This window comes from Pelodiscus sinensis, chromosome 2, assembly GCF_049634645.1.
Source record: "Pelodiscus sinensis isolate JC-2024 chromosome 2, ASM4963464v1, whole genome shotgun sequence".
In the NCBI taxonomy this organism is placed as follows: domain Eukaryota; kingdom Metazoa; phylum Chordata; order Testudines; family Trionychidae; genus Pelodiscus; species Pelodiscus sinensis.
Genome location: NC_134712.1, coordinates 152,376,720 through 152,397,910, shown reverse-complemented (window position 1 = coordinate 152,397,910; position 21,191 = coordinate 152,376,720). Strand labels below are relative to the sequence as shown.

Here is a 21,191-nt window from a genome sequence, read left to right as displayed (position 1 = left end):
TCAACAAAATACTGCATGAGAAAGGGAATTACCCAAGGGGAAACATTGGCATCTAGACATTTTTGTGATTGGCAGACATATTAGATAGATAGATAGATCCCTTTTGCTGCCTTGGTGTATGCACACATTTTCTGATAGTCCCTGGTGCAGTGGTTTTCAAACTATGGGCTGCAACCCAGTACTGGGTTGTGGAATGTCAGGCACTGGGTTTCGTTGCTGCAGGAGGATCTGGTGATCAGTGGCAGTGCTAAGGCAGGCTACCTGCCTGTCCTGCACTGCAGACTGCACTGCAACCCAGAGGCCTGGCTCCTAGATCGTGGGGAAGCACACACATCTCTGTGCATTGCCCCGGCCCTATACAGTAACTCCACATTCCCACTGGCTGGGAACTTCCTGCTGGCTGCTTTTGGGGCACAGCATGGTCTGCGGTGCCAAGAGAGGCAGGAAGCCTGCCTTAGCACTCCCGCTATAGCGCTGATGGGGAGCCAATCAAGGTAAGCCCCTCTTGTCCCAGCCCTGACCCCTCCCCCAAAGCTGGAGCCCCTTCCTACATCCCAAAGCTCTCGTCCTCAGCCCTATCCCAGACCCCATATTTTAGTCAAATTATCTTGGGTAGCGGGCATCAACAATTTTCTTCAACTGGGTCATAAGAAAAAAAGTTGGAAAATCACCATCCTAGAACACTTGACTGCAAAGAGGAGGATCTACTAAAACATTTTATATAAATGTAGCAGAAGATTAAGTCATTCTTTAGATATTACATCTATATGGCAAAAAAACATAGTTATATTTCTTTGTGTTTCAGAATTTCTCTGACTAATATTTCACATGCTTATATTGAGGGTAAAGACACAGACAAATGTTTATATTTTATTAATGTATATAGCAGTCTCGCTGAAGCTACATCACCCTCCCTACCTCCTTGTTGTATAAAGATGAAACAGTTCAGGTTCCCATGCTTACTGCTGTGGTATTTGAGATCGAAGTGGCTGATTTCCTCACTTGTTTTTAGGTTGACTTTGAACAACTTCAGGACAACTTATGTCAGATGGAGAAAAGGTGCAAAGCATCTTGGGATCACCTTAAGGCTATAGCAAAGCATGAAATGAAGCCAAATCTGAAGCAAAAAATGTCTGAGTTCCTTAAAGACTGTGCAGAAAGAATCATAATTCTGAAGATTGTTCACAGAAGAATAATTAACAGGTACAGCACAAGGGCACTGATGGGAATAACTTCAATGACTTATTTCAGTGTGCTTCAAACCACATTCCAAGAAGCATGCCTACTAACATATCTGTTGTGAATTCTTTATAACAGATACTCGTTTGTTCCAGATATTTCCTAACTTCAGCTGAATAATGCATTTCTGCTTAGAAAAACTGTGACTGACAATTATTTTCTTACATATTACTACATGCTATGGTGAAATCCCTTAGAAAATACTCAGGAAATTTCCTTTTGTTTTTAATTAGATATTTGCCATAGTAAAGATTGAGGAACAAGATCTGTATCTGGAACTAGAATTATACATAACTTGTACAATCTGCTAGTGCTCATATACACACAAGTGCCACTGCTGGTATATTTCCAGATTCATAAACTCATGATTAACTGATGATTTAAATACAGGTTGAATCTCTCTTGTCTGGCACCGTTGCGATCTGATGGGTGCCAAACCAAAGAATGTGCCGAATCACAGGAGATCGGTATAGTCTAGCAGCATTACCAACACTTTCACTGTTTGCTGGGCTCTGAGAAGACATTGAAGGGTAAATTGGAGATAAATAACAATGCAGAACACTGAGAGCCAGGACTGGTGGCTATAAACAAACTTTATGGGTCCATGGGAAGCTTGGCCATACCACCTTCTAAGTAGTACCCCAGATATAGCCGAGTACTCATGAAAGCAGGAACTTGCAAGTTTCCTACTGGGTTTATTCACATATATTGTGTTGGATTTGAAAATAAGTAGAACAGTATTTTTTTTACTTTAAATTATATAATGTAATTATTATTCTAAGCCTCTCTAAGATACCTTATTTAATCATATCTTTCATTTTCATTGTAATGAGTGTTCTAATCAGCATGGATACTATAGATAAATAGATTCACAAAGATCTATACATTCAACAGTCTATTGTGAATAATGTGGTACAGAAGCAGCAGCAAAGCTGCAAATAATAGAAAACATTGTGAATAAAACTGAATCAACAATAAAGATGTGAACTCAAAGCGCCCCAGACTAAAAGTATTTGGATGTTACAACATTTTATGGTTTTCTTTTTTGAACTAGAAATACTTCTTTTCCTGTGCTGCTAGCCTGTAAATCTTCATTCTTCTTGTCTAGACTTTCCCCAACTTTCTTAACTGCCTCTTTGAAGTTGCTTAATACAAACAAATGGAATTAAAACAAAATATTTTTTTTCAATATCTGAAATGAAATTGTTCATGCACATACCAAATTAGTAAAATAAAATGAATGGAGCTCCATAAACATCTTATCTCTTATATCAGCATGGGAAAATGTGTTGGGATGAACTTATCATAGACTAGCCATTTATTTGCATTATGTTTTTAATTATAAACCATGCCAGTGATGTTTAAGGCATCCATGAAAACTTCACAGCATGAAAAAAAAAAGAGAGCTCATAAGACAATAAATGGATCACCTGGAATCTATTTTCCTGAAATCCAGGCTTTTTCATTTTTAAAGCTGTAATTAATTTGTTTTCTTTTCAGGTTCCATGCATTTTTGTTATTTATGGGCCATCCTCCTTACGCAATCCGTGAAGTCAATATTAATAAGTTCTGCAAAATTATAAGTGAATTTGCTTTGGAATATCGCACCACCAGGGAACGAGTTCTGCAGCAGAAACAGAAACGCGCCAACCACAGGGAAAGAAACAAGACCAGGGGGAAAATGATCACAGATGTAAGTGGCAAAATCAAATCCACTGTGTCAAATATATGTGAAGCTTTCTTTTTTTAGTAAATGCTTACCTTAGATGTTATTAACCTTCCTTTGAGGTTTCCCTCCACTATGAATAATGTGTTCTGTATTCTTTTGTAAATCAGTATTATGCTTTTCTTTTTCATTGACTACTAATCTTCTAGATTCAGAGCAGCTTCCTGACTTGAACAAAATAAGACTAAGGGTTCCTAAACAAAATCTCCCATATGATGTGTGGACAAATTCATGCACAGTGTCTGTTTTCAACAAAGAATAGAGTAAAAATTGAGGGCGCCTTACTGAAAAATATGGCCAAAAAAACATAACCTTAAAGCTAGGCTACCAAATCATTCCATATATCAAATTACTGACTGCATGTTTAGGTGACGATCTAGGTATGCAATGTTAAGTTCCCATTTGTATATGTATAGTATTTATTTTCTCATTAGGTAAAAAAATATATTACATGAAAGTCAAGTGCAGCCTCTTTCAGATTTTAGTATAGATCGCAAATTTAGATTCTCTTCAACTGTTATCTGATTAACTTTTCTGGCTGTGTTCAGGCTACTTTGGTAAAAAATAAGATGAACTTTCTCTTAATCTTTAAAGATCCTCTGATTATTTTATCTTCCTTTAAACTGTGATGCTGTTTCATTGAGTCCAACTAAAGTTTTTATAAGTGCCAGTACTTAGTAAAAGTTTCCAGCTGTCTCAAAATCCAAATCTGGAATTTCGATTAAACATGAGTGGTTCATCACATATGAAGCTACCCCTATCCTGCTTTTGGCACAAAAAACCCAAAGCTGATTACAGTTTTTTGGCCAACGGCTCAGACAAGTTAGGTAAGGAAAAAAAAATGCATCAGACCCATATTGGGATTGTATTTAAGTCGTTGAGTCACAATCATTTGTAGATCTTTCCTGGCAATAACCTTTCACATTTTGGAAATCTGTCGTCTGGGAGAGAATGTTAGAGCCACATCATTATCTCAAAAAATTTTCCTTTTTGGACTAGTCCCAAATAAAGGAAAGGTTCTGAGTCTGTGAAGAGGGTTTAAGATAGGTATGCAAAATTTCAGGGCTACTGTTAAGGTACTGAAGTGTGATAGTTGCAATGCATGCTAATTTCTCTGTAACATTCTGGAGGAGTTAAAAAGTGATACTCATCAAAGTGATTGCCAACTTAAATATTTAATTTTCTAAATAGTATCTGTAAGAATGGTGCATTGTCATAGGTACATGGGGAGGTTGCGTTATGTCTGCACAGTGTACTGCTATCGCTACCCTGCAGTTAGATTGAAACATATGTAGCCATATTTAAAGTGGCTTTAATCTAGCGGGCTCTCATACTACAGTAGTAGCAATGAAACAGCAGCAATACAGACATCAACTAGCTGCCCATATAGAATCCCACATTAGTTTGAACAACCTGTGCTGAAGCCTGTGCTGCCATAGCCATATTTTGCTGCTATGAATACCCACACTAGCTAGATTAAATCTGTCATGGACATGACACATGCTACAATCACCCTTCTTCCCATCCTTGATTTTAGTGTAGAAATAACCCCACGTCTGCCTTTAGCTACTGATGTCAGTCACTCATTTGCAGAAGTGATACACTTCACTGAAGAATAAGTAGGAAAGATGGGAAGGAAATGTTGTTATACCTTTGAGCTTTTCAATTATTTTTAATAACATTGAGTAGTAGATAAAAGTACCCATCCCCCCAGAATTATACAGCTCTTTTGTATAGTGCTTTAGAATTTCCATTCTAAAAATTCTATTTAATAGAAATAATATTTAAATATGGAAAAATCCTCACACATATGAATCCTAGAGTGATTTTTAAAAGGTCTCCTGAAATTGTGCTACAGCCTGTGAAGTTGATACAAAAGTTGAATCCCTGGGATTTGAATTGGAGATCCTTTGAGCTATATAAGCTAGAGCTCATGCACAAAGAAAGCTAGGGGTGCTGTTCAGCCTAGCTGCATTCCTCCAGTACTTTTGGTTATGGTAATTTTCTTAACATTTTCCTAATTCAAAAACATTTCTCCATATATTTGACCATTAAAGAAAGAAGAAAGAATAGAAGGAAAATTCCCATCTAATTAATCCTTGATCTAACTAGGCAATTTACTTACTACTTTAACTCTTATCCTTAGTAACTATAGGGTTGCACTCTGGCCCACAATGTGTTTCTACATAGGGAAAGAGATTTGGTATGAGTATATAGGGATAATGGGTGTTATACAGACTGCTTACTCCTTCCATCCAGAGCAGGTGGGAGAGGAATGGACAGAACTTTGACTCTGTCCCTCTCGGTACACATGACTGGAACTGAACAAGCATAGTAGGCCAGGAATAGTAGTCAGTGGCTGACAATAAGCCATCAGCAAGATACTTCTCCCTGGAGCAAATGGGGGCGCAAGAAGGAAGTTGTCTTCTAGAACCTGGAATGCTCCTGCTGTCACAATCTAACACTGGTATAATAAATAAACTGCGCACACAGCCTAGATTGCTTTCTGACTATGGAAAATGCACTTAGCATTGTTCTCTGCTCCTTTTCTTTTCCTCGAGTGCCTCTCGCAGATTACTTTGTGCTTTTGCTTCATTTTCTTCCTTCCAATTATTTTCTCATCATTTTGTGGCTAGATTAATAAACAAATATTCTCTTGGTTTCCAAGGTTCACATTAGCTTTGCATAACCGTTTTTCAGAGGAATTTGTTTCCCCTGGGATTGCCAGGGGAAAAAAAAACTTACCATAGTGTGAATAAAAAAACAAATATACCTGGTGAGGCCCACTGCAAAATGTCTGGCTGCATTTCAGTGCCACTACACCCAAAGGAAAACAAACAATTCACTCTCTGAACCAAATGTGCCCTTAAAAAGTAATGTTAATGTGCTTCTCAGCACTCTCTTGCAGCTAATCTTGTCATGTAGAATGTGCCGAAAACTAGAGGAGAGCCAAAAAATGAGGCTTTCAGATTTAATTATGAATGTTTGATACATTTTGTTCCCCAATCCCAGAAAAAAAATCAGTACTGAGCTGAAGATAAGAAAATATGTATTAATAACTTGCATGAGGTGGTGAATTAATGGAACAGTGTATTTTTTAAAAATACAATATCCAAAAACTTAGAAATTCAAAATTTCTACTTTAATAGATATTGATAAAATTAATGCCTTCCTATACTGCCACCTGAGAATACTTCATATGAGATAGGTGTGGACAACTGGGGAATATCTGTGTTATTTTTCATGAATGGAGGGCGGTGTGTTTGTGTGATGGGTTACTTTCAGTGCAGCTAACTGGAAGAGGTAGTTAAAAGGACCAAACAAGGAAGGCCAAAAACACTAACGTAATTAAGAGTCCTAGAGGGAACAATGGGAAGCTGCTAAAAGGGGAATGTCTCCTGTGTGACTTCCCAACACTAAGGCTATATCTACATTTACATTTGCTCGACAAATCTTTTGGCATTCTTAACCCTAACCCTCCCCACCTCCTACAAACAACACGGTTTTGTCACAACACGTGCATGTGTGAATGCTGCTTTGCTCCTGCCAACAAACTGAAACCTGCTTGTTGGGAGTGGAAGTATTTTGTTGGCAGAAATGCCAACAGAAAGCATTTGTATGCGCTGACTATGTCAATACAGCTTTGTTGCTAAAAGTTGCATAGCATAGGCATACCCTTCATCGGAGGACACTAAACATTAAAGGACACTGGACCTAGAAAAGAGAGCGGGGTCAGGTGAGCTGAGAGAGACTGCACAGAGAGTTTGGGTGAGAAGATGCAAGGAGACACCTAGACTGAGTGAGAATCAGTGTTTATAGCAAACAGGTTACAGGTTGTCACTGAAGAGAAGGAGGACTCCAAGACTAAGTCAGGTCTACTAAGGGGCTTGAGAGGAATGCCAGGTAAAGGCTCCCAAAGAAAAATTCCTGCAGGCCCCCAGTCCATTGAGTCTGCTAGATATCCTGGCTGGCAACCGGAGGGATGTAATCTGGAGAGTCAGTCAGAGACTGGTTAAATGGCAGGACCCATCCTAAGGAAAAGTGGAGGTATAGGCCTGTCAAGGGATCTTGGAAGGAACAGCCTGCACAGGCACTGTGACTCACAGGGGTATAGGAAAAACATCCCTGAAATCTGGCAGGTTAAACTCTTGATACATTGGTCATTGGGCCTGAAGTCCACAAATTTGAGGCAATCTTAAAATTCATATACTGTGGCTTCAGGATACATAAACTATGGTTTGTATAGCCTAATTACAGGGGTATGCTGGGTTTGAAATGTCTGGAGTCCAGGGAGTGAACAATCTAGATGGTGAAGGGTTAATTTGTTTCTATGATTTCCAGTGCCTTGTCTCAGGGATTAAGGGTCCATCAAAGAACTTTAAACGTGTATTTTATTTTAACCTCTTTAAAGTCAACTCTTGCTTGAGTGTTTTGTTAAGTTTTATGATATTCTTTTGTGTTTGGTTTCATCATTTTCTCCCATTTCGAGTTACATCCTAATTCATTCATAAATAAAGCTTTTTATCATAAATGTTCACGAGTGCCATTTGGCTTACGGGTATTATGGGTTAACATAAAACTAAAAAATTGGGGAACACTACTTATGTGGGAATAGAAGATCTGGAATATCTGAGTAGCCAGTGTCAGGAGCAAAATATCAATTAACCCCAATATCTGGGGTAGAATTCAAAGAAGATTTGGATTGTAGGGTACACCTATTTTTAACCTGCAAGGTGAAAGAAAGGGTGGCTTAGTCTAGCAGAGAGGGGTTGGATGATTAATAGGCTGGTGGTTTTAGATGAGTAAATAAAATGCTATTTCTGCAGATGATAACAGCATCCATTAATATTTGCTTTAATAAAAGTAAGCAGCAAGTTGGTTCCCATATGAAGTCCTTATCTGCCTTTATTTACAGGTCATCTTGTTGTTTCTTAAACAATATCATGCTTTGACCACACTGTACTTGCTAAACATTACTCTTTGTCCTTCTCTGTTCTATCCTTTGTTTCCTCTGGTAGACTGATGAAGAGGAGGATGTAGAGGTATGGTTCTTTGAAAGAGCATGTTGTTTTTACAATCCCTGTGTGCTGTGAGATCTAATTCTAACACAAATAGCATGGAATGCTCAAGTCCATTAGCTCAGCTGGAACTGTGCACTATGACTTTTAATTCTCATGGCTTTTTGACTGTCACAAGACTTTAGCTATAAAGTAGCTTTTCCTATGAGCTTAAGTGCTCTCCTATAAATCCTGAGGCCTTAATTATCTAAATCTTCCTTTCTCTTGTTCCCAAAATCTAGTAATTAAGTTGACAGTTCCCTTAACTATTCTAACCCTCAATAATCTGAGTGTTAGGGGGGAAACCACTACATTTTGGATAAAGGGTCCCACGGCAATGGGGTAATCAATGTTGTGCTATATATGCACAAATCTTTATTTTATGAGCAGTTCAAACATCTGTCTATATATAAGGATGCAAAATGAAATGCTGCAACATATGGGTGGTGAATCCCAAAGAATTAAACAATGGAGAAGTTTATGAACTGCTTAAAAATCCTCTTAATACCTGACTCATCAAGTAAATGAATAAATAGTGTGCCAGGTGATATATCTGCTGTATTCCCAGTGGAAAAGCCTATTTTTATGTAGTGCATTCTTTGTTCAAAAATAGCTTACTCATCCAGTTCATCTAACAAAGCAATTTGATTGGCTGATTGTCCAGTGCTTTATAATGACAGTTCATTTGCACAGTCTTTACAGGTAACCAAAGCATCAGTATTTGAAAATGAAGGATATGTAGGAAGCTATTTATCTAGTATCTCTGCTTCCCCAAAGATTATAACTCAGTATCTGGTGGGGCAGAACATGAGGGATCACCAAGAGAATGACAATTTGAACTGATTAGATGGAATAATATGTGCTATTGAGTTAACATTTGTATATAAATATTTGACTAGTATGTGCATTCTAATGATTATGTGATGATGGTCTCCTTTGGGGGTTTTTGTGTGTGTGTGTGTGTGTGTGACATTTTGTATCTGATAACTTTTCAGCCTACTGTCAATAATCTTTTTAAAACAAGTCCATCATGCATTGCAGTAAAATTTATCACTAATATTTTTCTAACCTTTATTTTCACATGTGAAAATCTAGCATTTATGTGTTTTCTTCCTCCAAATGAAGCAAACTCTAGGCATGCACCATCAGCAGCGTATCTCAAATTAGTATATTTAGCTCAGTGCCTTGTCAGGATTATTTCTTTATTATTTGGTTAATTTACAGGTCTAATCAGACAAATCATTTTGTTTAAATAGTATCATTCTCCCAGTTATTTCCAGATCAAATATTTTCAGTTTTCAGGTAAAACAATGGGGTTTTCCTAACAGCCAGCCCTGCAAACTCAACATAGACTCTGAGGGTCTTTTCTACAAAAAACCTACAGGGTTTTTTCGAAAAAAGTGGTCTTTTTAAAAAAAACTTCCCCTGTGTCTAGACTGCTGCCGCGTTCTTTTGAAAGTAAATTGAAAGAATACGGCAGTTTTTTCGACCACAGAAAACCTTGTTTTATAAGAAATAACGCCTTTTTTTGAAAGTGCTCTTTCGAAAATGGCGCTATGTAATGCAAACTGTGCTTTTTCAAAAGAGAGCATCCAGATTGCCTAGGTGCTCTCTTTCAAAAAAGTGGCTTTCTTTTTCGAAAATATTGGTTGTAGTCTAAACACTCTTTTTCAAAAGAGGCTTTTTCGAAAGTATCTTTCAAAAAAGCCTCTTTCAAAAAAGGCTTGCAGTCTAGAAGTATCCTGAGAGTCAAGCTGGGTTCTTTCTTTCTAAAAGCAACATCACCAGTAATAAAGGCTCAATGAGTACAAAAGGAGGAGTAATATTCAACACGCTTGCTCAGATCTGTGTTATGTCTGCAGTACTAACAGGAGTGAGGAGAAATTTACAAATAGTTTAGTCCCTGGTGCTTTCAAATATAGCTCTGAATACAACACTGGGTCAGACCTGTTAAGTAACAAATTACCATTTTTGTGAAATCATTTTCAGGGTAGAAACATACTTAAAATACTCTTTCTGACAGTGAACCATGAGAGAAAGTGGTATATTTTAACCTTAACACCATTAGGCTGAAAGAAATATAACATGTTCATCCTCTGAAAACATCTTGCTTTCTTAAAATGTTTTGGTCTGAATAAGTTCTTAGAGATCATCTGATCCTGCTGTATGTTGCCTGGCCTCATTCACAGGCAGGTTTCTCCTGTAACTGTTGAAACCTCAACCTATTATTTCATTAATTTATATTATGTATATGCAACTAATTTAGAGTCTGTTTCTTAATGTTGTCTTGGTAATACGGAAATCATACACAGACTGCGTGAGTAAAGGGCATGTTCCAAAATCTGTTTGAGGTTTTGTTTGTTCTTCTTTCAGACGCCTGCAATTTTTGTGCTCCAGCCATAAAATTACTTGGCAGCATTTTTTCAGTGTTGTTCTTAATGTATTTTTAACTTACTGTATGTAGTTGCTATTAGAATGGCTTGACTGATTTCCATAGATATGTAGGGGGGGCAGGAGTAGAGAGGGAGGTTAGAGACAGCAGAAAAATGTCTCCTTTCATGGACAGTGCAACTACTTGTGCTCTGCCAAGTTAGTATTAGTTGATGCTACATAACAAACTTAATTACTCCTTACTTAGCTAACTTGGTTCATCTAGTGTGCCCATCATTCTGGTATTTGAGTCTCAAGGGCTAGCTCTTATGCAGGGTCACACAGCACTTCTTTGTTTCTCACCCTGTGCTCTGATGGGAAGACGAAAGCCCATACTTATGCCTAGGACTTCTGAGGATTGTATATGCACCTTGGTACTCCATACATACTTCAAACAATGTATGGAGAGATACACAGTGTCCACATCAAGCTTAAGCTATACCAGAGCTGTGTCATATCAACACGACTATACGGCTCAGAGTCCTGGCAGATGACAGAGTGTGACCATGCCAAGCTCTCATCCTTTCACACCACCAGCCTTCATAAGATACTTCACATCTTTTGACCGAAAACAATCTCCAGCCACGACCTGCTCCAGCGATGTCACCAGGAGGACATGACCACTATCATTATGAGAAGATGCTGGAGATGGATAGGGCATGATGAGAAGGGAGGCAGACACCATTGTAAAGATAGCATTTCACCGGATGCCTGAAGGACGACGGAAACGTGGGAGGCACAAGACAACATGGTGGCGTACTGTTGAGGCAGATATGAAGAGAATGAACTATAACTGGGACACACTGGAGAAAATGGCCAAAGACAAACAAAAATGGAGAACCTTTGTTGCTGCCCTACACACCAGGGGGTGTAATAGGCATTAACTAACTAACTCCCTTGTTCATACAGCTATCAGGGTATGAGAAGTGACTGCTGCCTCATTCTTTGAGTCAGCCTGTACTGCAAATGAGTCTACCTGGCAAGGATCTTTGCTTATGTGCCTACTATGTGATGTGTCATATTGTCATAATGACATAGTTTCTGTATTAGTTTTATAGTCTTTAAAACTAAATACCTTCAATACAGAATTAGAACTCCTCTGACCATACACCACTAGTTGTCCCCTACCCCTCTTCACTGGAGCCCATGAAACAGCTATAACCCATATTCCATGAGGACCCCATCCTGAGGGAAATCTTTCCTGAATCTCTTCTTCTAGCCTTCAAACGATCTTCCAATCTCTGCAAACTCATCAGAAGCAAGCTCCCCACACCAGGACATGCCAATTTGAAGTAGGCCCAGAACCTGCCAAAACAATAGATGCAAAATCTGAAGACATATCGCTGATAAGTACCCCGCACAACACACCTTTCAAGGTCCCTGGATCCTTCATACACTGATCACAGCATGTGGTGTACCTCATCCAGTGCATTAAATGTCCCAATAGCAAATATCTAGGTAAAATCAGATAATCGCTATGCACTCACAGAAACTCACAGGAAAATGATAAAAGACCAAAACACCCTATCACCAGTGGGTGAATACTTTTTACAAAATGATCGCACTATAGCTGACCTGTCAGGTCTCATCCTCAAAGGAAACATGCACAACAATTTTAAAAACAAGGCTGGGAGCTTAAATTGATAATTTTGCTCTATACTAAAATTAATGAACTGAATAGAGACGCTGGATTGATGGTTTATTACAATAATCTGTAACCCCACTAACAACTCCCTGCTACCTGCACCCCACTCCACCACCTTTGCCCTTCCTCCTTATGACTGGAGCAGTGTTAAAGGGCCATTTCACCTTGTGTGGTCCTTTGAAATGTGTGTTAATAACTTATGCTATATTATTTGTTCCATCCAGCCATTTCAGATTTTGGCAAGAGGGCCAACCTGTTCATACCATGAGAGGGGGGGAGAGGAAAGAGTGAGAACATAGGGGCGTGGACTGAAGATAGAGGCTTCAGCAGCGTTACTGAGCGTTCTCGGTACAAGCCAACCTTCAAATAGGAGAGGGAACCACCCCATCCATCCTCCCCCCTACACATCATCTCTACCCAGGGCATACTAGGCAGTGAAAAACTCTACTTTTATTGGCAGACAACTTAGCACCTAGTTGACAGGAGCACTGTATCTAATACCTATATAAAAGAAAAAAAATAATAAATATTAGACTCACTCAGCCCTAACATGAACATATTCTGACATCTGTGTCAAGTCACTTAAGAGACAATGATTAGCCTTAAAATTTTCATGCATATTCTTACATTGTTACTAACTCTGTGGAGAGAGACAGATCCTGTCAGGACTCCTGGACTCTATCTCAGCTCTGGAAGAGGAGTGGGGTCTAGTGGGTTACAGCAAGGGGCAGATACATTTCGGCTCTATATAAGAACGTCAGAATGGCCAGGCTGGGTCAGACCAATGGTCCTCCTAGCTTTGTGTCCTGTCTTCCATCAATGGCCAATGCCAGGTGATTCAGAAGGAAGAAACAGAAGAGGCAATCATCATGGTCCATCCCCTGTCTCCTATTTTGTTTGTTTTAAATCTGCAGCCTATAAATTTAATTGGGTCTGCTTTTTGTGTTATGTTATGTTAGTGAAGGGATGAATAACATTTCCTTATTCCATTTTTCTACATCATTTCTGATTTTTAGAACTCTGACATATCTCCTCACCCTTTAGTCATTTCTTTTCAAAGCTAAAAAGTCCCAGTCTTGTTAATATCTCCTGATATGGAAGCTGTTCCTTACTCCCTTGATCATTTCTGTTGCCCTTTCTGTACCTTTTCCAAATCCAGTATGTCTTTTTCTAGATGGGGTGACCAGATCTGCATACAGTATTCAAGATGTGGGCATATAGTGACTTTATATAGAGGCAGTATGATATTTTGTCTTATTATCTATTCCTTTCCTAATTATTCCTATTATTGTGTTAGCTGTTTTAGTTTTTAGACTGCCAGTGCATATTGAACAGATGTTTTTAGGAAACTATCCACAAGGATTCCAATATCTCTTTCTTGAGTGGTAGACCCCCTATTTTAGACCCATTGTTTTTTGTATTTATAGTTAGGATTGTATTTTCCCATGTGCCTTACTTTGCAATTATCAACACTGAATTCCATCTGCCCTTGTGTTGCCCAGTCACTCAGTTTTATGAGACCCGTTTAAACTCTTCACAGTCAACTTGGATTAGTCACTGTTTACTCCTTTTTTCAAGAACATTTCTGAGAAGTTTAAAAGCAGTAGTCCAAATGCAGATCCCTGCAGCAAAATACTCATTTCTACTCTTTTTCCCCCTATATTTTAAGTGGAGTACCCAGAAATGTTTTCATGATGGTCTAACAATCCTTCAGTTCTTTGAATGCCCAGTCTTTTGTTATTCTTAATCACCCTGCCTCCCTTCTTTTGTAACAAATTCCCTGCCCCAAAGGCAAAGCTGTAAGCAGCTCAAACTCTGTTGCATTTAAGAACTGTCTTTGGAGCTAGAACATGGGATTTAAGCAGACATCAAGTATGAAATCCAGGGGTTCAAACTCAGAGGAGGGGGCTACTGCGTCCCCAGATTCCCATAAATGGCACTCATGGTTCCATCTTATAATTAGCTGTGACACTATGTACCTTTCCTAGACCTAATGAGGAGCTCTGTGTAGGCTCAAAAGCTTCTCTCTCAGCAAAATAAGTTGGTCCAATAAAAGATATTACCTCACCCACCTTGGCTCTCTAACTAAGATCGTGTCAATTAAACAATGAATTCTTTTTCCTTCTGCAGTCTGGAAAGTTCTCCAGCAACTCCACTCCGTCTCAGAGCCAGCCACAGGGTCTGCAGTATGCTGAAGATGCAGCAGAGCATGAGAACATGAAGGCCGTGTTGAAAACTTCCTCCATCAGTGGGGAAAGCCCCACTGTGCTAGGAGTTCGCACTCGAAGCAGAGCCAGCAGAGGTAAATGCTGAATATTTATTTTCTCAACTCCCTTTGGGCGTTGCCATTATTTATTGTGTGTGTTACAGGAAGATATTAAGGTCATGCCGCCATAGTGGGGTGCTGGCGGTCTAAAGAGTCAAAAGAAAAAAAGCAGTGTTTGTTACTCCACACTCGTTTTACAAATGGGTCATGGACATTTTGAGTGGTTTGCCTAAGATCAGGCAGGTAGTCTATAACTTGGACAGTGAGAGTTGCAATAAGGAATAAGGACCATTTAAAAGTGACCTCTCCTCCCCTCACCTTCCATCCCACATGACCCTGGCTCCCCTTTAAACCATCCCCTTTAAGCCACAGTCTCTATTCCCGTGGTCACTTTTTATTATGAAATATAGTGGAAATCTGCATAATTTTTTCTAATAAAAGCAAATTGAAAATAGCCACATGACTTGTAGGGTTACCATATTTGAACTTTCACAAAAGAGGATACCCCTAAGAGGGAGCGTATCTGTATCAGTATCTACCAACTCATGTTATATGTTACACATTAATACAACGTGAGTTGATAGATACTGATACAGATACACTCCCTCTCGGGGGGGAGGCAGTCTTCTTTTTTGAAAGTTCAAATATTGTGACCCTACACATGAGGCCACAAACTGTTGCTTAAAGGGCTTGAAGCTCATGGGAAATGGTAGGGAAAGAAGAGGGGGAATCCACAAAGTTGTTGAAGGGAGAAAAAGAGATTATAAATGTATGCAGATTTCCCTGCTATTTGATTTATCCTACTGCATAGAACTGTAGTGGACACCCGAGTCTACACCATATATACGAGCTCAGTGTTGTTTTTGTAAAACCAGTTGTAAAAAAAAATGAAATTGTAGATGAAAAATCAGTCAGACCAGTCACATGAAACCATTTCACAGTGAAGCACTAGTAGTCCATGGGTAAAACATAATACTCCCCAGGCTTGAATCAGTACCAGATGAAGGGCAGGGGACTAGACTCAATGACCTCTCAAGGTCCCTTCCAGTTTTAGCGTTCTATGAGTCTATGAATGTACACATTCATGTCACTTAGTGCCATATTAGGGCCTGTGATACCAGCTGGTAAAGAGAGAGCTTATTGGTGGCAGGTCATCTACCTTCCATAGGCAGCTGTGGATGTGTTTGCAACTCTAGCGGATATTTCTTCTTCATTTGAAGCCAACAGTTGTCAAGTGTCAGCACTGTTCGGTTCTGAAAATTAAATCCTGGGAAATCAAATGTTGTCCCGATCTGCGATGTGCAGACCCAGTCATCTGACAAAGGAGTGCAGTAGTACACCCATCTTTGGCAATGAAATATCCTCTGGGATATCTACTCATAAGAAGTATAGCAAGCAAACCTCTTTCTTGTTGCTGAATCACAGCACGGAGAATGGGCTCATAAGCTCATTTTCCTTTCACGATTTTTTTTACAGCTGTGGTTTCTCAATTGAAGGCCAGAATATGGTTCTGGGGTCCAGGGCATATACTAAAATTTAAAGTATTAAATCTTGGTAATAAGTCTTGTTCTTCATGGTATTCTTTTCCCTCATGTATGCACATCTTATCAGTTACTGATTCCTTTTGGTACCACTATGCTCTTCTAGTAAAACATTTTCTGGGTATTTGATTAAAGCTTTGATGCCTGGCTCCAAAAGCTCCCCATTTGAAAAGCATCTGAGTAGCTAAGATACAAAGAAGTAAACAACTCACACTGCTCTGCAGCAAGCTAAACAGTGGACGTAATTCATTAAGTGCTAGTGAGGAGTGTGTCCTGTAATAAGATTCAGTTCCTGTCGGCTTAAAGAATAACAGAGGCAGCTGTCAACCGAGCCAGACAGAAGCCTTTTAGGAGCCCTGTCGTAATAGAAGTGCTGTTGACGGGAGCCAGGAAAAAAAGCAGCAGGACATACTGCTGCTCAAGACTGTTCTTTACTGTCAACAGTGAAGTGCCGAAGGACGGTCCCATCACTGATGTTTCTTTAAGCTGGCTGTTTACTGAGCCAGCTCCTTTGGAAAGCTCATTGTCATTATTCTTCCAACTGACTAACCTTCCAATTATTTTTTAAAAAAGCAAATAATAATGTCTAATGGAGAAACCAAAAGATGGGCCTGATGGCGACCTCTCTGCAGCAGGGAGGGCCATAATGTCACAGATCTTTTGGTTCAGAGACATGGCTCTCTGGAGATGCGGGGGGTGGGGAAGAAGGATGTACATGCGTGAGGTTTCGACCAAAATTGCTTATATAGCTTTTCAGTCATAGCATTTTGGCAAGTACTTTTGCTTTTCTGCTTGTAACAGAGTGCATGCAGTTGTGCCAGGATCTATCCAACCGTGTGGTGAAAAAGTGATTTCTTCCTTTCAAAGGGCTAAAAACAGGTTCTTTCCTCAACCATATCCCCTTTGTGCCACAAGCCTGGAAGCAGATGTGGGAGAGTCAGCTTCGGTGCTACCCACTGTGGCTCCAATGTAGGGAGTAAAAGGGGATGTGAAGAGAGCATCCTGCATTCCAGCAGTCCCCAATCGGTGGACTGTCCCTGGGTGACTATTGCCAGCTGCATAGGCTAGAGCAGAGCCATGAGTTTAAGGCCAGTGCAGAACTCCCTTATAGTTCACACTCTCCTCTGATGCTGCAGAGTAGCTGGGGTATTATCTACTATTTTCAACAAAACGTAGAGGTTGTCACCCTGACAGCTTTAAAGCAGCTGTCATTGAGCTTCCTGTTGTCATTCTGCAGTGGTCCAACTACAAATATATGTGATGTGGGGAGGGGACTCTTTTACTAAAAATCCAATTCTTTCCAGGCCGAATCAGTTCATGGAATGCTGCTGGTGATGATTCACCTAATGCTACAGATGATGCAGCTGATGAGATCATGGATCGCATTGTAAAGTCAGCCACCCAAGTGCCAAGTCAGCGAGCGGTGCCTAGAGAGAGGAAGCGGTCACGAGCAAACAGGAAGTCATGTGAGTACTGCTGATAAACTTGTAGCCAAGGAGAGGAAAACTGTCTGTCCATCCACTCTTTTCATATGCACATCTGTGTGTGTGTGTGTGTGTGTGTGTGTGTCTGTCTGTCTGTCTGTCTGTCTGTCTGTCTGTAAATAAAATGCAGGGTCAATTCAATAGCTTATGTAAATCAACCTAACATCAGAGATTTCACTGAAGTCTGCACAAGTGAGGATCTATCCCAAAATGTTTCAATTTAAAATGTTCATGTAAGTGATAAACTATTAGCATGATTTAAAATTTACTTGGTAGTTGGAAAGTTCAGAGTTAGATATTTTGCTCTGGCAAACAGCATACAACTTAATGGTAAAAGTACTCTGTGGAAATCAGAATTAATATTAGATGAAGAAACGCTCCACATCTTAAAGCTGGCTTCCAAAATGTAGACAATTTAGCTGCATATTTGGTAAAATTAGGTATTGGACATCAAAGCCCATTCTTCTTCTTCAAGTGTTTGCTCATGTCCATTCCAGTATAGGTGTGTGTTCACCTCATGCACAGTCACCAGAAGGTTTTTCTTTGAGTAGTATCTGTCAGGTAAGTTCCAGAGCTCTATGTAGCTCTTCATGGCACTCAATATAGAAGTCTGCCAACCTAGCACCATTTCAGTTCCTTCTTTCCATACAGTCCACTTGTTGAACTCTGAAACCATCTCCAACATTTGCTTGGGAATCACTAGATGGGAATGGACTTAAGCAAGCACTTGAGGAAGAAAACACTACTAACCTTTCCATAGCAGCTGTTCTTTGAGATGTGTTGCTTATGTCCATTCTTAAATAAGCCTTCCTCCGCCTCTGTCAGAGTTGCCAACAAAATAATCTGAGGGGATCTTAAGTCAGCAGGCTCCTACATACAACCAGAATGACTCCAAAGTGTACACGAGATGACTTGATGGCTAATACTGAGGGAAAAACTTTTCAGCAACAGTGCATTCAGCACACACACACCTATGTGGGAATGGACATGAGCAGCATATCTCAGAGAACAGTTACGAAGAGGTTAGTAACCATTTCATACTGGAAAGTTACTACTTTAGGCAATGGGTGTCTCTATACTAGAGAAATGAACAAGTCTTTAATAATAAAAGGAGTGCTTTAATGTTTTTTGTGATCACAATACACCTCAAAAGGATACTGCAATCAGTTAAAGAACTTACATGGAAACTAAATTAACTTGCATTCAGGCATTGTGATTAATTAAAAAATAATGTATTTGTATATGTATATACAAAATACAAGATATACCCTGTCAGATTTGACTTCTTTCTACAAAACAAATGGCATTGTGTCTGAAGTATAAAAAGCCACTGTCAAATGTCTTATTTCACAAATGTAAACATAGTATCATAAGAAAAGAAGGGACTTTGAGAGGTCATCAGGTCCAGTACCCTACAGGGCCAAACACCATCTAGGCCATCCCTGACAAGTGTTTGTCTTTTCTTTTTTTAAATTATTGTTACAACGTCCTTTTGCAAACTCAGAAGTAAAATCTATGTATTGTAGTGCAATGTGTCTGCAAAGCAGCTTCAAAACTGGTTTAATTTATGTTGGGAATTAAAGAAAATCCTGTTGTAATGCAACCCCCTGCCCATGGCATAGAGCTGTAATAGTCACTCATGCTTGGCCTTGATGTTTATGGAATGCAGTAGTTTAAGTTGCAGAAGTTTTTGTAACATTTCCCATTTCCCATAGAGAATGTTGCAAGTACTGTGGGGAAGGTGAATACCAGAAGAGGGTAGAAATTAATATTTTAATCATAATCACTATATGCGACTGTGTGACCACCTCTCCATCCATTTTTAGCATCTCCAGGAAGTTAGAACAAAGAAGAGACAACAACAGTGAGTGAAAGATCACCACAAGCCAACTTTTGGTGGCATTATTCTAGCTAAGTTAACATTGTCGGTGATCGAAAGCATTCTGTGCAATCGCACTTGACTTTTATTAGCTAGCGTATGCAGAAAGCTCACTAGCACATTCACTCCTCCCGAAGTGCCAAAAGAGGGATATTTGCATGCAGCGATTTCCTCCGAGAAATTAAAAATGAAATAGACATTCTGGTTCAATGAGCAAGCCTTCCAGCAAAGAAAATGAACTGACACTGGATTGTTTCTCTTACTTTCTGTCACAGAGTATATCACTGCCACCACCTGCTGCCCCACATGCACTTGTGTGTGTTCTCCATATGTGCTGATTGCTGTAGGTGACTCATGCATATCAAACAGATTCCCTGTATGTTTGCATATTTTTGTGGCTTACCTCATGCTAAACTATTTCCTCTGTTTGCAATCCTTTCCCCACACACACACAAAAGCCATATGTTCAATGCCTTTGCCAGGCACCTTTCTTCCAGAGAAACACTTGCTACAGCAAAAAGGATAATAATGAAAATACTCTATATTTTCCATAGGGCTGGTTTTCATTTGTGTTTAGTGAAAACATTAACAGGGATTAAGGACTCGGTAAATGTTTAGGCTGGGACTGATTTCCATTGTATTTTTTCCAGATAGATTCCAGCTCTCTCACTTGTTTTGTCTTCAAGGTCTCGGCTTCCCTTTTAAGTTGACTAAAAGACGATTTCAAAATAAATGTAAAGTTTGGTAGTTTAGGGTAAGGCACTTCAGATTGAAGAATGTCTGGAACTGAACTACTTCAGTGGTTGTGATTTACCTGGATCATTAATGAATAAAAAGGGTTTGGCTTGAAAAACCATGGAGCTGAACAGATAACAAGACATCTGCATTTTCTCCCCAAAGAACTAAGTAGGACCACATCAATATTAATACAGAATTTAAGATAAGAGAATGTGAAAGGCTACTCTGAACAGTCAAGACTCGGTGAAAGTGGTACGGATCTGCATAACTTTCTATTGGAAATTACAGCTTTAGGTGGTTTAGCACTGAAGGATCAGGTGCCTTTGTTGCATAAAGAGCAAAAGACAACAATAGTTGGCTGTTCTGACCTATGAGGGTTGACAGTACCCACCCTTACACACACACTCACAGTGAAAGCTAGGAGGGTGTATGTTTGATGTTCAATCTAACTCAAAATGCCAAAGTGAAAGTACCAGCTACCATCATAGCTTGTACTGCAGCCATTTGTCAGGGTTGTAATGCAGAATGAGAAAACTGCTCCGATTAATTTAAAGAGTAGCAAAGTTTTCAGTGAACCTGGACTGAGGAGTTTGCAAGACAATTATGCAGAACTCCCTTGGGTTTCCAATTCTGCTAGAAACACAAACATTTTGTGTGACTGTCATGCTTTTCACAGACAAGATGAGAGGATAAAGAAAATAGAGATGAAAAATTAGTAACTCAGTCTTTTGGAATCAAGGGAGAAATTGAAATGGAGTTATGGAAGAAGCGACTTCTTAGACATTAGATAAATCTACTGGGAAACTAATATATTTTGACATTTGTTGAATTACTTCTACCACAAAGTGGAATGAGATAAATTGTTGGGTAGTGTGGTAAACTCAGAGCAATCAAAGAAGCCATAACTTACGAGAAGGGATACAGCTGTGAAGATTCCATCGGAGATAAATGAATAGCAACTCCTGTCTTTGCTCTACAAACTCTGAAGCTATTGAGGGTTATTGATAAATGTGAATCTGATGTACAGGCCCAGCCTCTGGGCAAGGCGAGCAAGGGCAGTTGTCTTGAGCCCCGCACATTCAGGGCCCCGCCCTGCCCAGCTCCCGGCCCCACCCACCCAGCTGTTCACTTGCTGCGCTGACCGCACAGCCATGCGGCTCAGGGCCCAGTGCTGTCCACCTGTCCG

At 39.6% G+C, this 21,191-nt stretch overlaps 1 protein-coding gene across 11 annotated transcripts in view; it reads left to right on the top strand.

Annotated features, from left to right (window-relative positions):
• Window positions 1-21,191, top strand: part of FHOD3 (formin homology 2 domain containing 3) — a 590,681-nt gene that overhangs the window by 548,954 nt on the left and 20,536 nt on the right. For 8 of the 11 annotated variants that reach the window (XM_075921655.1, XM_025187260.2, XM_075921653.1 and 5 more), the window contains 5 exons: window positions 1,013-1,203; window positions 2,740-2,932; window positions 7,984-8,007; window positions 14,228-14,399; window positions 17,209-17,370. In XM_075921655.1, coding sequence (XP_075777770.1) covers window positions 1,013-1,203; window positions 2,740-2,932; window positions 7,984-8,007; window positions 14,228-14,399; window positions 17,209-17,370 — 742 coding nt within the window. The remainder of the gene's footprint in view (window positions 1-1,012; window positions 1,204-2,739; window positions 2,933-7,983; window positions 8,008-14,227; window positions 14,400-17,208; window positions 17,371-21,191) is intronic. The other 3 variants (XM_075921652.1, XM_006128123.4, XM_006128121.4) reach the window with 1 other exon arrangement.